We start from the raw sequence: 12,701 nt of genomic DNA, 5'->3' as shown, positions 1-12,701 counted from the left end.
TGTTTTTACCAATTTGCACTGTATTATTTATCTCGTTTATATTGTATATCTCGTTTACAACACAATGTTATTTCAAGATAAGTGATAAGTTATGACGTTTACAGTGTAAACGAAATACGGTTTAACAAATTTTTGGTAGCTATAAAAAGATGTACAACCATTTGTATTCTCCACAAATATTTGTATTCTCAAGTACCAATGACTGAAGTGCTGATCTCCACTTTAGATATAACTACATAAGAGATGTAGCAACTGTGAATGACAAGAAAAATCTCGTTAGGGATTTTTATCTATTTGACGTACAAAAAACTTCTGAGCATGTTACAAGATGAGATATTCTAAAATAGTAAAATCAGAGAAGAGATTAACATTAGCTATTGTAGTTTCTAAAAAGGACATGGAAAACTTACATGGCATAAAGTATACTCGTACAAAGAATAATCTACCTCTATATTCTGTCTATAAACAACTTCACATAATCGAAAGTTTGTGAATTACCAATAATCATTGCAAGAACATTTTCCATCCTTGATATGATGAAACCGGTTTGCATCTCGCACCACAATTTCTCTTCCAGTGACTACTGAAATATACTTTATTGCCATATGGCAGTCACCACAAACCCTTAGATTCTTAAATATTCTTATAGGTTTGGGTTTTCTGGTGCTGATCAGTGCAAATGCCACTGCAATTTTTTCACTGTGTTGAAACAGAAACTGTTCCTTCAGTTCTTCCTCTACATCATGAAGAACAGAATCTGTATTTGGGACATAACCCAAGTTTCTTATTTTAAAAGTCAATTCATCAAGCTTATCATATATCTTTTGAGCTTTGGGGTGTGAAGTATCCCCTACATGGAACTTGTGCACCTGGTTTTCAACTTCAATCCAGCTACACCCAGCTTCTTTTGTTAATTTTCTCAGTTTCATGCTTTTCCTAATGGCTGCTACATCGTCCCATCGCCCTTCTGCAGCATACAAGTTTGACAATAATATGTATGCAGCTGGATCATGAGGTTCAAGCTCAAGAACCTTTTTTGCAGCGTGCTCTCCAAACTTGGAGTTATGATGAATCCGACAAGAACCGAGAAATGTGCGCCATATCAACGCATCAGCACGGAAAGGCATCGAGTTAATAAATTCTATGGCCTCTGAAAGCAAGCCAGATCGACCAAGCAAATCAACCATGCATGCATAATGTTCCATCCTTGGTACAATATCATGGTCGCTGCGCATGGAAGCAAAGTGTTTCCATGCCTCGTCGATCAAGCCAACATGACTACAGGCTGATAAAACTGCAATGTAAGTGACCCCATTAGGCTTTACACCTGCTTCAAGCATTTCGCAGAACAATTCTAAGGCTTTTGTAGCGAACCCGTGTTTTGCAAAACCACTTATGATTGAAGTCCAAGAAATGACATTTCGATCTTTCATGTCACTGAATGCTCGTAAAGCAGCTGCTTCATTTCCGCACTTTGAATACATGGAAATCAATGCATTATTAATGCATAAGTTGTTCCCAAAGCCGGATTTCAATACCCTGGCATGAATTTGTTCACCCTTACTAATTGTACCAATACAAGCAGCAGCACTTAAGAGGCTTCCATATGTAAAAGCATTAACTCCATTACCTGTGCCTTCAGTTTCAAGGTTGAATATATCATCTTTAGGATCCAAATTTTTCGCATTCCGATCAACAGCTGTGTCATACAAAATCAAGTTCTTCTCTAATAGAATATCAAAGCATTTTCGAGCACACTCCATTCTTCCAGACCTTGCATACATGTTAACAAGACCATTCCCCACGCAATTAACTGCAGAAACGCCTAGCTTAATTGCTTGACTGTGAAGCTGTTTCCCTAAGCCGAATTCAGGTAGGTTTGCACAAGCCTTGAGAGTGCTGGCAAACGTGAAACAATTTGGCACGACATAACCCCAAATCATTTCACAAAACAACCCAATAGCTTCCTGTTCTAGTCCACCCTGCACATATGCCGCAATAATCGCAGTCCAAGACACAACATTCCGTTCCGGCATTCTATCAAACACCTTCCTAGCATCTTCCACTGATCCATCCGCGCCACATTTCGCATACATATCCACCAAACTAGACCCAAAAAATACATCCAAACCCATTCCAGACTTAACACCCCAAGAATGTAACTGTTTCCCAAAGGCCAACAAGTCCAACTCGGCGCAAGCCGACAAAACAGAGCTCAGAGTAAACCTATCAGGACCAAACCCACTCTCCACCATGCTGAAAAACAAGTGAATTGCATCACCATTATGACTAAACTGAACAAACCTAGTAATCATAAGGTTCCACGTGACCACATTCCTCTCCGATATTTTCTCGAACACCTTGAATGCAGAACCCAAATCATCACTACCCTTAACAAACATATCAATCAACGCGCAACCGACGCAAACATCAGCGTCAAGGTAACCAGTCTTCAAGACGAAACCGAAAACCGCAAGGCCGGTGGAGAAAAACTCCGCGTTGGAACATGACCGAAGCGACGCCGTAAAGGAGAACTCATTAGGGTAAAAATCGGTGGTTCGGAGCAACTGGATGAAGGTGGAGAGGGAGTGGCGGTGCATGCGGTGGTTGGCGAAGCAAGAAATCATGGCGGTCCATGAGACCAAGTCTCGCATGCTGGGGTCCATGGATTGGAAGATGGAGAGAGCTTGTTGCCATTGGCCGGATTTGGAGTAGAGGGTGATGAGTGAGTTGAGGAGGGGAGAGTCAAGGGTGAGTTGTGACTCAGTGAGTTTGCGGTGGAGGAGCTTGCCAAGGGCGAAGTTACGGGAACGGATGCAGGATTTGAGGAGATCGTGAGGTTCACGCGCGAGGTGGAGCGTGGAGATGGCTCTCCGGAACTCCGAGTTGTTGGTGTTGTTGAGAGGTGGAGGTAGAGATAGGCTTAAGCTCAGGCTCGGCATGGGACACACATGACACATCTACTCTTTCATGTGTTTCTCACTAAGGCCGTGTTTGGGTGAAGACAAATATAGGAACTTGTTAATACAAGATTTTCTGTTCCTGATTGAATAAATGTCTTTATTTATATGTGTTATTTACTTATTTTAAGCTTTTATAAATAAAGGACAATCTAGAAAGAATTTGAAAATATAAAGCATTTCTGCTAGACTATTATTTTAGCCTTTTAGGGATTTAAGTGAAGAATATTTTAAGAGTATTTATTGAGTTAAAATTAAAATAGTTCCTAAAATTATATTTGAATTTTAAATGATTTCTAAAATTAATAGTTATCTAATTTCATCTTTGAACTTATACTTTATAATTTATAATAGTTCTTAGACAACTTTTTGTTAATAATATATCACCAAAAAACTAATATAAATTTACTTCGTCATGTTGATATTTTTTTGTCAATTTGTTCTCTAATTCTTGTTTAAAAATCTTAATTTCTAAATTAACTCTACTATCTCCAAAAGAATCAATATAAACTTTTGATACTAATTAAAATTTTCAAATTCTAATAAATATCGGAAGCGTAATCATTGTTGGTAGGTTTCCAACTCAAATGGAAGCTACACTTTAAATCAAAAGAAACAATAATAATAAAAAGTAGTCGTTTATAATAATGGGTAATAAAAAGAAAAAATGAAGAGAGTGTGAGTCCTTCCTTCATTTTGAAAAGAAAAAGAAAATAGAAAGAGTGAGAGAGAGTTTGTCAAAGAGAAGAAGAAATTAGGGGAAATGACAGTCCCAATTTGACTTCATTAAACTGGTAAACTTGCTCTATTTTTTTATGAAATTTTAGTATATTATTCTCGGTGTAGAGACGAAAATTAGGATATAATTTACTAGTTGTATTGTCTTTTCTTTCATCTGATTTGAAATACCTACTTTATGGAGAATTTATGTTGATTCTATCAGTTTTTATAATATATTTTGTTGATTGTTGAAATGCCTTAATATTATTAGGAAAACTGATTGTGTACGCATTATTTTGATAGTGGAAGATTTTACTGGACTAGGTCCCGTGAAATTTTTGTCCCTCTTTTTAAAGGTTTTTTCACGATAAAAATTCTGATGTTTGATTATTTAATTTCTGTCATTATATTTGATGTTTGGAGTATCTTTAGAGTTGTCTATTTAACTGCACAGGTTGTGAAAAAAATATTTTTTGTGCTTTCATTGTTAGATAGGTTCTTATTGAACCTCAATTTTTTCAACAAAGTGGTATTAGAACTTTGGTTATTTATTTTTGTGCTGATTAAATAGAGGAAAATACTCATGAACCAAATATGGTTAAATTGAATTCTAAAAATTATTCGATTTGGAAGATCCTCATAAAAGATATGTTGTATAGTAAAGACGTGTATGATCCTATGAAGGGGGATAAATTCAAATATACTAAATTCGATGTTGAATGAAAGAAGTTGAATCAGAAGGCAGTTGCTTTGATTAAGCAATTGCTCGATCTTAACGTATATCCACATGTTGACACTGAAACGAATGCCAAGAAGATGTAGAAGAAATTGAAGGAGTTATATGAGAGGAAGAATGTGCAAAATAAAGCATTCTTGATTAGAAAACTTGTTAATATGAAGTATATTGAAGATAAATTAATGTTATAGCACTTGAGTATTTTTTAGGAGACGGTGAATCAACTGACAAATAATGAAATCACTTTAAATGATGAGTTACAAGCCTTGTTGTTGTTGAGTTCTTTGCCAGATAGTTGAAAAATTCTAGTTGTGATACTGACTAACTCAGCTCCAAAAAGAAAGTTGACGTTAGCAATGGTTAAAGAGAGCATGTTGAATGAAGCAGTTAGAAGAAAAGAATGGGTTTGATTAATGCCTCCTATCAGTTAGAAGCACTTGTTTCAGAGTCACAAGAGAGAAATTAAAGTAAAAAACCTCACAGTTCTGATAGGTCAGAGAGTTTAAGCAAGTCAAGAGAAAAGTAAAAGGTAAGAAAGGAGTTCAATTGTCACCATTGTGATAAGTCGAAGCATATCAAGAGGTATTGTAAGTTCTTGAAAAGAGAACAATCAAGGAAAAAAAACAAAGACAAAGGTAAAGATAGTGATAAAAAAACTACTGCTATTGTTTATAAAGATGTTCTTATCATCTATGATAAAAATTATGTTAATCTTGTCTGTGATGATTTCACTTGGATTATGAATTATGGTGTCTCATGTCATGTCACTTCGAGGCGTGAATTTTTCACTTCTTATACTGCTGAAAATTTTGGCAAGATCATGGGAGATAAAGAAGTGTGTGATATCATTGGTATGGGTGATGTGTGACTTGAAATCAATATGAAATATAAGTTGCAGTTGAATAATGTTAGGCATATGCTAGACGTGCGGTTTAATCTGATTTCAATGAAGGCATTGGATCAAGAGAGATATTGCACTTCTTTTGTTAGTGAAAAATACAAGATCATCAAAGGGTCTCTCATTGTTGCTAAAAAAAGACAATAGTCTTACTACTATCTACCAATTACAAGTAAAATTATGCAAAGAAAAAGTGAATGTAGTTAGTGATTCCACTTTTGATTTGTGGCATATGCGTCTTGGTCACTTGAGCGAGAAAGGACTAAGCGTCTTAGTCAATAAGCACTCGCTTCCCGTGAAAGGTACAACTTTAAATACTTGTTCTTATTATTTTGTTGGAAAGCATGTTAGAGTATCATTTCATAGTTTTGGATATCATAGGATATCACATATTCTGATTTAGTTCACACTGATATTTGCACTATGGATGTTAAGACACTAGGTGGTGCATCATACTTTGTTACTTTTATTGATAATTATTCTCGAAAAGTGTGGACTTTTGTTTTGAAATCTAAAGACCAGGTGCTCGATATCTTCAAACACTTTCATGCAAGTGTTGAATGAAAAACTAGAAGAAAATTGAAATGTGTTTGAGCAGATAATGGTGGTGAATACATAGGCCCATTTGAAGAGTATTATAAAGGACACGAGATCAAGTTTGAAAAGACGGTTCCTAAGAATCCTCAACATAATGGAGTTGCAGAGGGAATGAATTGCATTATCAATAATGGAGTCAGGTGTATGCTCTCTCATACAAAGTTATCGAAATCCTTTTGGAGTGAAGCGATGAGGACTGCGGTAGATTTGATCAACCTTTCTCTTTCAGTTCCACTAAATGGTAATACTCCAGAGAAAGTTTGGAGAGAAATATGTGTCTCCTATAGTCACTTGCGAGTGTTTAGCTACAAGTCTTTTATTCACATTCCAAGATATGAAAGGTTAAAACTTGATGGAAAGTCCAAACAGTGTATCTTCATGGATTATGGTCATAAAGACTTTGGTCACAGATTATAAGATCCGCTGAGCAAAAAAATAATTAGAAGTCGAGATGTGATTTTTTTTTTCTGAAGACCAAACTATTGAATATCTTGAGAAGACAAATAAACCAACTTCTGCTAATGATAAACCTGGTCCTTAAACGTATTCATCTAAAATGCGAATGGAATTATTAAAATTGAAACTCATATCTTTTTTTTTCTATCACAACACGAGAAAAAAAGCCTAAATTCCTAAATCCACTCACAACCGAAACAATTTCAAAGAAAATAAAAAGTTTCACCAATAATTTCAGAGTCAAAGTGGGTTCGATTCCTTACTGCAATCGCATCCGTCTAAGGTGGTTCAAGTTCTCTCTCCTATCGCACTGCCCAGATGGGTTCCTTTCTCTTTTGCCAAGTGCCGCTAAAATTAGCAAAGTAAATTGGAATTGGTTGCAGTGGAGTTAATTTTGGACTAATTTGAGAGAGATAGTGGTAGTAGTGGTGGAGACTGGAGAGAAGGATAATTTCAAATTTTTTGTTAGTTTTTTGAGGTTTAGATAGTTTATCGTACGAACCCGATCTTTTATGGATACAACTTCAATTTCATTATTTTATCAATACATTTGTCAGTATTTAAAACTTTCGTCGATACAAATGATGGTTTATTCTCATTGAATCAACATCTGAAATAGATAGAAAGTGTAATGATATATAAAGACCAGAATTTAATATATACTTGTAAATTATGTGTCTAAAATTTTGATTCATTTTGAGATACAAATAACATTTTCCTTGATATGTAAGGGCTCCCATTGCTAATTGTATCTATAGATCAAATTATAAACTCGCATACAAACAAATAATAATTAAAAAACACTATACTGTTGTGAACAAAACTAGAGTCTCTTTATGGACAAAAACATTAGTCTTCGAATGCCAACCTAAGTGGAAAAAATTTTGGGTTAGAAACAACCAATTAGATGTAAGGCACCATTTAGAACTTCGGTCCAAAAGCCTTGGAAGGCATAGAAGTGCAGAAAATAGAAACATACATGGGGCAATGGTTTATTGGTGGATTTGTCCCTCCGGGTTGAAGACTTTGCAGTAGGAGCCAAGGAACCCGCCCGTGGTGTATGTGAGTGTGTGTATGTGTGTATATATATGAATCTGGGTTCAGAGAAATTGGATTTGACTATGCAACTCAACCATTCCTTTTTTTTTTTTCTTTCAACCCTATCAGATAAATACCAAGTCAATAGCCTCGTTGCTTCGTAAGTATATATTTCTCCAAATTCAATGGCTATGTACACTAGAAAAAAGATTGCAAATTATGAAGCCATTGTTTTGGATTTGGCTTAAATAGCTTCAAACAGAACTCGGTGCTCAAGGAGTTCTGATAAAACACCCCTCATTTTGTCAACAGAAAGAGGTTTCAGTATAAGGCCATCCATACCGACCCTCATACAGTTCTCTTTTGTCACCTTGTTTGTGTTCCCAGTAAGAGCAACTATTAATGGCCTATCTTGGCGTTTCTTAAACTTCTCCTGTATACGCATCGCTAGTTCATATCCGTCTAACCCTGTACACACATCCATGAAGACCACTCTGTGTTCTGGCGAAACGATGCGCAGACACTCTTCACTTGAGCCTGCAGTTGTAACATCGCATCCTAAATGAAGTAGTAGTCCCTTTGTTACTGACCTGTTAACCCTGCAACACAAAATTTTACCATCAGTTACGATATGGACTTTCAAACAAGGCAATGAAGTTCAATTCCTTATTTTTGGATCCACTCTTCCTACACGAAAACACCACGTCTGAAACCTTGATGTTTAGTCTTATTTTCTGGATTAGAGACAAGAAATGTTTTCACTAATAATTACTAAAAAAAGATCCATTGCTTTCTTTTGTTCTTATGTAGTAATGTTCAAACTTTTGTGCTTCATTAGTCCACTAAGTCTTTTTTTTTTTTTTAAAAAAAAGAAAAAAATATATATATAATTTCTTTACCAAGTTTGGAAAGAGAAAACAAAGACAAGACAAGAAGCACTTTCAAAACTATGAATGAAACAGAGAAAAACAAATAGCATTGAAGTTTGGGTAGGATTTACCAAGAAGTTGGGGGTTAAGCAATCAACTAAGAGTTTAGTTTTTCTATGAAACTAATGGTTTTTACCGTTTTATTCAAATAATTGATAAGTGGCAAAGCAACAAATACCAGAACTGAAGATGCAAAAATGAAGCTATGCTACTGACCCATTATCATCCATGACAAGAACCTTGAGGCCTCCAAAGTTTGTAGATACATGATTTCCAGGAACTTTAGGAGCAAACGCCAATTTAGATTCATTTGGTCGGTCAGGGATTCCAAGCTTCACAATAAAAGTGACTGTACATCCTTTACCAATACCTTCACTTTCAATCCAAATATGTCCTTCCATGAGATTTACAAACCTGCTCACAAAGTTGAAAAGTAAATGAGTGAAATCACAAACAAGAAGAATTCAAGTGAGAACCTAGTTCCAATTTTGCAAGAAATAAGAAAACAGTACCTCCTACAAATGGCAAGGCCAAGTCCACTTCCAGCAGGACCTTTAGTCTGTACTGCTTGGCTTTGTGCAAACTTGGTGAATAACTTTGGAATATCTTGTGGGTTAATTCCTGATCCTGAATCCTTTACCTATAATGTGGGGAAAAATTAGTCAAAGTCAAATAACAAAGCATGCAATGCTCCTACAAGGAATAATGCCGATTAAGCTTTAGGCAACAAACCTGTACACGCAAATAAAAGTGACTGTCACTTGGCACTGGAAGAAACTCAGGAATTCTAGCATCCTTGAAGGATTCAGGCTTCGCAACAATAGCAGTGATGGAAATGCTGCCCTCTTTTGAGAACTTCACAGCATTACCAACAACATTAAGAATAGTTTGCATTAGACGTTTTTCATCGCCAACTGCATACGCTGGCAAATCTGAAGCTAGATGTAAAGTGAGAGACAATCTTTTGACAGATGCAACGGGCTTAATCAAGTTAAGGACCTGCAATCAAAATAATATGGATCTTACAGCATTTGGATTTTGAAGAAACTCCAGATCATAAATTAAATTATGGGCTAAAAGACTTGTATCATTATAATTGACAATGAAAATTATACCTCTCTAAAAACAGAATGAAGGCTAAATGTTGTTGTTTCAAGTTGAAGACTACCATCTTCAAGCCGTGAAAGATCCAAAACATCATTGATGAGAGTAGCCAACAAATTGCTGCTTTTCAATATTGTCTCTACCATCAGACGTTGCTCAACCGTCAACTCTGTTTCCTGTAACAAAGAAGAGAGTGCAATAATCGCATGCATGGGAGTTCTCATCTCATGGTTCATAACTGCCAAAAAGTCATTGCGAGCATGGATTGCAGTTTCTGCTTCTCTTCTTGCTAGATCAAGTGCAACATTCTGCTCTATCAGCAGATTCCTTGCCCTCATTGATTCTTCTAAGATTGCAGCATGTGAAAGAGCAACAGCTACCTAGTGTGGAAAGACAATTGTGATTAATTATTGTACATGGATGGTAGTAATTTTTCTCACTACTTAGGTTTCATCACTTGGATCAATCAATATGATTAGGTAATTATAGTAAATAATTCATATCAAAGGTAGAAAATGAGCAAAATTAGTATACCAATTTATTATAGAACAATGCACGTAAATTTAGAAAACAATCGTAACTTGCGATGTATATTAAGGATATTACTCTTTCCTTTCTACAGTGTATGTCATATAAGGCACATGAAGTAAGAAAACAAGTTAATAACACTTTGATTTTTGGGCAAAAGTACAATTGAAAGACTATATTGTACGTTGTGTTTGTTGATTAAGAAGTTAATTATTTTGTAGCAAACTTAAAGTATACCAGACTTTAGCTAGAACTGATGCTTGTGACTAATATGTTGTTCCATGTGATTTGTACAGTATCAGGAATAATAGGAACACTAGATTGGAAATAATCAAAATCATGGCCCTAAATATGATTATTAGGAAATAGTTTAAATAATCTCTATTAATCTATTAATCTCCTATTTATGTGTATTTAGGCTGCCTTTGAAACAAGAGATTAGGGAGGGACAGGACATTGAGATAGCAACACCAAATATAGACACACTAAAACGGTGTATTTAGTCTCAACATGTCTTTGTCTCCGTCTCAACCAAACATATTTTGAGTCTATAGATACTAACCAAACGTAAACTTAGTCTGGGGTATCTATACCTAAGCACCTAAAAACTAAATGCACTTTGTGCCACACATAATTGCATCAGTTGTATGATCCATCCGACCATCCCTCCTCCTCTTCCCCACACAAACTTAAGAATGACATCAAGTGCAAATAATATCACAAAATATGAAATCACCAAAACATAGAAACTCGATGCAAAAAGTAACAATCGTAAATGACAAACATATCCAACACCATCAAAGTGTAACCTCTTAATCTTCAAAAAGCAAAAAGGGAAAGCAGCTCACCTGATCAGCAACTACCTCAACCAACTCTAGCTCATGTACATGCCATTGTCTAGCACTGTCCGATGGAAGCATCAACACCATCAAAGCATAGCTTCTCGTCGAAACCTCCGGCCAATCATATATTTGGAAATTAGACAGATTCAGTAAAGGTACCCTAACAGCAACCACTTCTCCTGGCAAGTATTTCCCAGTATGAGGCCTTAATCTCGCAACCGGGCAATTCGGCGAAATCTTCACCGCCCGGTTGCTACTAAACACTTGATTAATCACAGGCAGATGAATTGGCACGGTATACCCAACCGGATTCTGCTGCCGCAACGTATAAGCCAATTGAAGCTCCAACCCTGTTCGTGTTGGCATCCATAAAGCACACTCCTCAAGCGCCAAAGTTCTTCCCAACTCTATAAGCGTAGTTTTCAAGATTGTGTGTCTATCCAAAGTGCTTCTAATTTCATGAGTTAACATCCTAACATGCCTTCCAGTTTCCTCCTGAGTACGAATCAATCCCATTTCTCTATCAAGTTCTGCAGCCTTGTTCTTCAAAAATAGCTCTCTCGTCTTAACGCTAAGTAAATCAGGAATAATATGTACAAGCATAAGCGCAGTAGCGCAAGAAACAACGGCAGTTAGAACCTTAGCGGCGGTCATTACCATAGCGACGGTTCTCGTGTGAACAGCGAAGGTCCAGAGGTTAATAAGATGCGTGGCTCCGCATAGAACAATGAAGGCACCGAACTGCACAAGAACCCATCTGTACGGAAAAACCGCTGATTTCTTAACGAAGTAGATGAGTTCGAGAGGGATTGAGAAATAGGCGAGCGCGATGAAGAAATCTGAGATGTATTGGTATTTCACCAGTAATTCATCCGCAGGCCATTGCGGCTCTATACAGTTGCAAGATTCCGTAGCTTTGAACCACATCTTCGGAGCTGATTCTTCTTCTTTCTCACATAATCATGGATGATGATGAATTGAGTTGAATTGAATTGAATCGAGTAGGGTTTTGGTAAAGTAGGCCCAGGGAAGGAGAAGACTCAGAAGAGAGAAAATGAAGAGAAAAAAGAAAGAGGAGGCATCAAGTTACATAAGTTGAAGAAATTATATTTGATTATTTAATATTAATAATAATTAATAATGAATAATTTAATAGCGTATGGTAGATGGGTATGGCGGTCAAGTTCAATGAATTCATTGAGTTGAGTTGAGTTGAGTTGAGTTGAGCTGGCTAAGTGTTACCGCTAATGATGGAGACATATAGATCTCTGGAAGTCCAAATGGTCAAGCTTTCTCATGCGCTTTCTGTTTATTTATCTTAGTCAATTTTTTGTTATTTTGGGTTAATTTTGAGATATACTAACAAAATATAAACGAAAACAAAAATCTCTAATTATTGTTTTTAAGACATCTCAAATTTTTTGACCCGAAAGATTTTTTTTTTCTTGCACGAAAAACAGAGATTATATGATCTCTAAAAAATGAGAATTTTTTTATACTATTTATTTTATCAATATACTAATTATTAGGATTATCTATATAGCTACATATTTAAATATTGTATCACATCTTACATACAATAGGTACAATTTGAAAAGGATTCCGCTAGGGAGACAATGGATTATTTGTACAATGTGTATAATAGGCTATTGAGTTATAAAATGAATATCCACATACTATCTAGAATAACCATCCGAGTACTAGCGATAATAAATATCTTTCCAAAAGCTTAAATTGATTTTGGAGTTCACCAAAGATCAAACTCTTAACCTTTTGGATTTAACACTCTAATACCATGTCATGATACCACTCATCCCAAAAGTTTCAGCTGATGAAAAAAGTAACACTAATGATTATATCTCTAATACTCACTAAACCTCTATTATATACATT

At 35.8% G+C, this 12,701-nt stretch overlaps 2 protein-coding genes across 3 annotated transcripts; both read right to left on the bottom strand.

Annotated features, from left to right (window-relative positions):
* Positions 1–2: 2 nt before the first annotated feature.
* On the bottom strand, positions 3–3,168 carry LOC112782959 (pentatricopeptide repeat-containing protein At3g49170, chloroplastic). The gene is made up of 2 exons (XM_025825655.3): positions 499–3,168; positions 3–252 (listed from the first exon to the last, which is right to left on the bottom strand). The coding sequence occupies exons 1-2, from the start codon at positions 2,958–2,960 to the stop codon at positions 189–191; spliced, it is 2,526 nt and encodes an 841-aa protein (XP_025681440.1). The 5' UTR covers positions 2,961–3,168; the 3' UTR covers positions 3–188.
* Positions 3,169–6,999: 3,831 nt separating this feature from the next.
* LOC112782678 (ethylene receptor) lies at positions 7,000–12,093 on the bottom strand. Of its 2 annotated transcripts, XR_003816252.2 has the most exons (7): positions 10,815–12,093; positions 9,450–9,818; positions 9,067–9,333; positions 8,847–8,974; positions 8,551–8,748; positions 7,347–8,004; positions 7,000–7,235 (listed from the first exon to the last, which is right to left on the bottom strand). XR_003816252.2 is itself a non-coding variant. In XM_025825185.3 (6 exons), exons 1-6 carry the CDS (start codon positions 11,733–11,735, stop codon positions 7,650–7,652), a joined length of 2,238 nt encoding a protein of 745 aa, XP_025680970.1. In that variant the 5' UTR covers positions 11,736–12,093; the 3' UTR covers positions 7,000–7,649. The 2 variants fall into 2 exon arrangements, 1 of the variants encoding a protein (XP_025680970.1); XM_025825185.3 differs by having other exon boundaries at positions 7,000–8,004.
* Positions 12,094–12,701: the final 608 nt, after the last annotated feature.

The sequence above is a fragment of the Arachis hypogaea genome, chromosome 20 (genome assembly GCF_003086295.3).
Source record: "Arachis hypogaea cultivar Tifrunner chromosome 20, arahy.Tifrunner.gnm2.J5K5, whole genome shotgun sequence".
Classification (NCBI taxonomy): Eukaryota; Viridiplantae; Streptophyta; class Magnoliopsida; order Fabales; family Fabaceae; genus Arachis; species Arachis hypogaea.
Note: the sequence above shows the minus strand (reverse complement) of the source record. Positions and strands in the feature narration are given on the sequence as shown.

What these genes read in the sequence shown, in the direction of transcription:
- LOC112782959 (XM_025825655.3), bottom strand. Translation starts at nt 2,960, where the DNA reads ATGTGTCATGTGTGTCCCATGCCGAGCCTGAGCTTAAGCCTATCTCTA. An exon ending in TGTTCTTGCAATGATTATTG is followed by an intron (nt 253 to 498) that starts GTAATTCACAAA and finishes TGTCATTCACAG; the next exon opens with TTGCTACATCTCTTATGTAG.
- LOC112782678 (XM_025825185.3), bottom strand. Translation starts at nt 11,735, where the DNA reads ATGTGGTTCAAAGCTACGGAATCTTGCAACTGTATAGAGCCGCAATGG. An exon ending in TTGAGGTAGTTGCTGATCAG is followed by an intron (nt 9,819 to 10,814) that starts GTGAGCTGCTTT and finishes TTTCCACACTAG; the next exon opens with GTAGCTGTTGCTCTTTCACA. An exon ending in ACTTTTATTTGCGTGTACAG is followed by an intron (nt 8,975 to 9,066) that starts GTTTGTTGCCTA and finishes CCCACATTATAG; the next exon opens with GTAAAGGATTCAGGATCAGG.